General features: G+C 45.4%; 1 protein-coding gene across 4 annotated transcripts in view; it reads left to right on the top strand.

Moving 5' to 3' along the window:
* Window positions 1–1,949, top strand: part of RB1 (retinoblastoma 1) — a 191,125-nt gene that overhangs the window by 45,735 nt on the left and 143,441 nt on the right. For 2 of the 4 annotated variants that reach the window (XM_006762735.2, XM_015563259.1), the window contains exon 4: window positions 1,752–1,790. The exons of the other annotated variants lie outside the window; for them this stretch is intronic. In XM_006762735.2, the coding sequence (XP_006762798.1) occupies window positions 1,752–1,790 (39 nt within the window). The remainder of the gene's footprint in view (window positions 1–1,751; window positions 1,791–1,949) is intronic. 4 annotated transcript variants of the gene reach the window in all.

Raw genomic sequence — 1,949 nt, 5'->3', positions numbered from 1 at the left:
CTCCCAGGCCCCAGCCTAAAGCCTCAGTCTGAGGCTTGGGTCTGCCAGCGGGATGGGTCCCAGCAACTGCCGGCACTCATGCCCTCAACCCGCTCTCGGGTTGAGGGCATGAGTGCGGGTGGACGCTGCAGCGTCTGGGTCTGCCAGCGGGATCGGGTCCCAGGCGACCGCCCCGCCGGCTCACGTCCGGGTCTGCCAGCGGGATCACGTCCCAGGTGACCACCAGCACTCACGCTGTAGCCGCCCCACCCGCTCGCATCCGGGTCTGCCTGCGGGATCGGGTTCCAGGCGACCGCCGGCACTCAGGCCCCCAACCCGATCTCGCAGGTTGAGGGTGTGAGTGCAGGCGGACGCCGCAGCCGCTCCGCTGGCCTGCGTCCTGGTCTGCTGGCGGATCGGTCGGTTTGGGTGCGTGAGTGCGGGCAGATGTCGCAGTCGCCCCGCAGGCCCGTGTCCGGGTCTGCCGGGGGGATCGGGTCTCGGGTGACTGCTGGCACTCACACCCCCAACCCGCTCTCGGATGGCGCTGTACCATCCTGCCTGCAATATGCAAATTAGCCACCATCTTTTTTGGCGGTTAACTTGCATATCTCGCTGATTAGCCAATGAAAATGGTATCAGTCGTATGCCAATTACCATTTTTCTCTTTTATTATATAGGATTAATTGAAGTTAATTCCCTTGGAGAGAGTTTCAGAGCTCTGTGTTCTTAAGGTCTATCTTTCTCCTGGGCAACACTTTTGTGGCACTACTCAGGAGATCTGAGTGGGAACAGTGTCCACTTTTTTGAGTGACACCTCTGCTTTGAGTGGGATGCTAAGAAAGCGCCATAGTGCCTTGCCTTCTCAGATTGCCTTTATTGGTTGGAACCTCTGTCTTGTCAGCTAACAGGGGTAAGGCAAGTCAGGGCCCCAGTAATTTTGATCTGCTCTTCCTGGATCTTTTGTCCTATGAAGGCTGAGGGGAGGAAGGGAACCCCAGACCTCTCAGCTTGTCTTGCATGGGATAGACCTTCTGCAGCACAGAGCTGGGGGTGATGAAAAATGCTGGTATCTTGCACTTCCCAGTGAGATAGTCCTAGGCTGGGAGCTCAGGAGAGAGGGAGCCTTGTGTCTTGGCTGCACCTGCCCATGTTAGAGCTTTGTGATGCTGGGATAGAGAGGAGGAAGTGAGTTTTTCTTTAAATTCCACAGACTATCATTGTTCTTACCAAAATTTAGTACATTTTTTTGAAGAAATGTTTCTATTTTTGCTTTGTACAACCTTAGGAAAATTTCCAGAGACTTTAAATGCTTTTGAATAAATAATTTTCACCAGTTATAGTTATTACACTGGAAACAGGTCTATGAAGATCCTTATTTTGCCATTCTGGAAGTCATTGTCCTAAAAAAGTAGGTTTTATTGTACTTTTCAATTGTGTTATTTTAGTGAGACTATTCATTAAGTAGGTTTTTATGACCTGATCTGGGATTATAACAGATCAAGATTCAATTAAAAAAGTACAAATGAGTTACAGATGCACATATGAAGTCCAATCCTTTTGTAATTAGATATTACCATGATGTGTGTGAAATGCATAGTTGGAAAAACCTACTTTAAATTTGTTTTATAATGCTATGACTTTTTAAAAGCATATACTTCTTAAATAAGATTAATAAAGCATGATAAAAATTGATTTTTAAATTATGAAAAATATTACAAAGTAACTTTTTATAAAGCCATAATGTTAATATAATTCTTTTTTCCTTTCAGGACATGTGAACTTATATATTTGACACAGCCAACCAGTTTGTAAGTAGTTCAGTGCATGTTATTTTTCACGTTTTTTTTTTTTTTAAAGAAAGATCTTTCTGGAGTGATCCCAAGATTTGTGGTTATTTTTTGGTTAAGTTTAATTGTTTATGGAATGTTCCTTCATAAAGTAAGGTTATAGATCTAAGCCAAACAGAT

Source organism: Myotis davidii, unplaced genomic scaffold (assembly GCF_000327345.1).
Source record: "Myotis davidii unplaced genomic scaffold, ASM32734v1 scaffold679, whole genome shotgun sequence".
In the NCBI taxonomy this organism is placed as follows: Eukaryota; Metazoa; Chordata; class Mammalia; order Chiroptera; family Vespertilionidae; genus Myotis; species Myotis davidii.
Note: the sequence above shows the minus strand (reverse complement) of the source record. Positions and strands in the feature narration are given on the sequence as shown.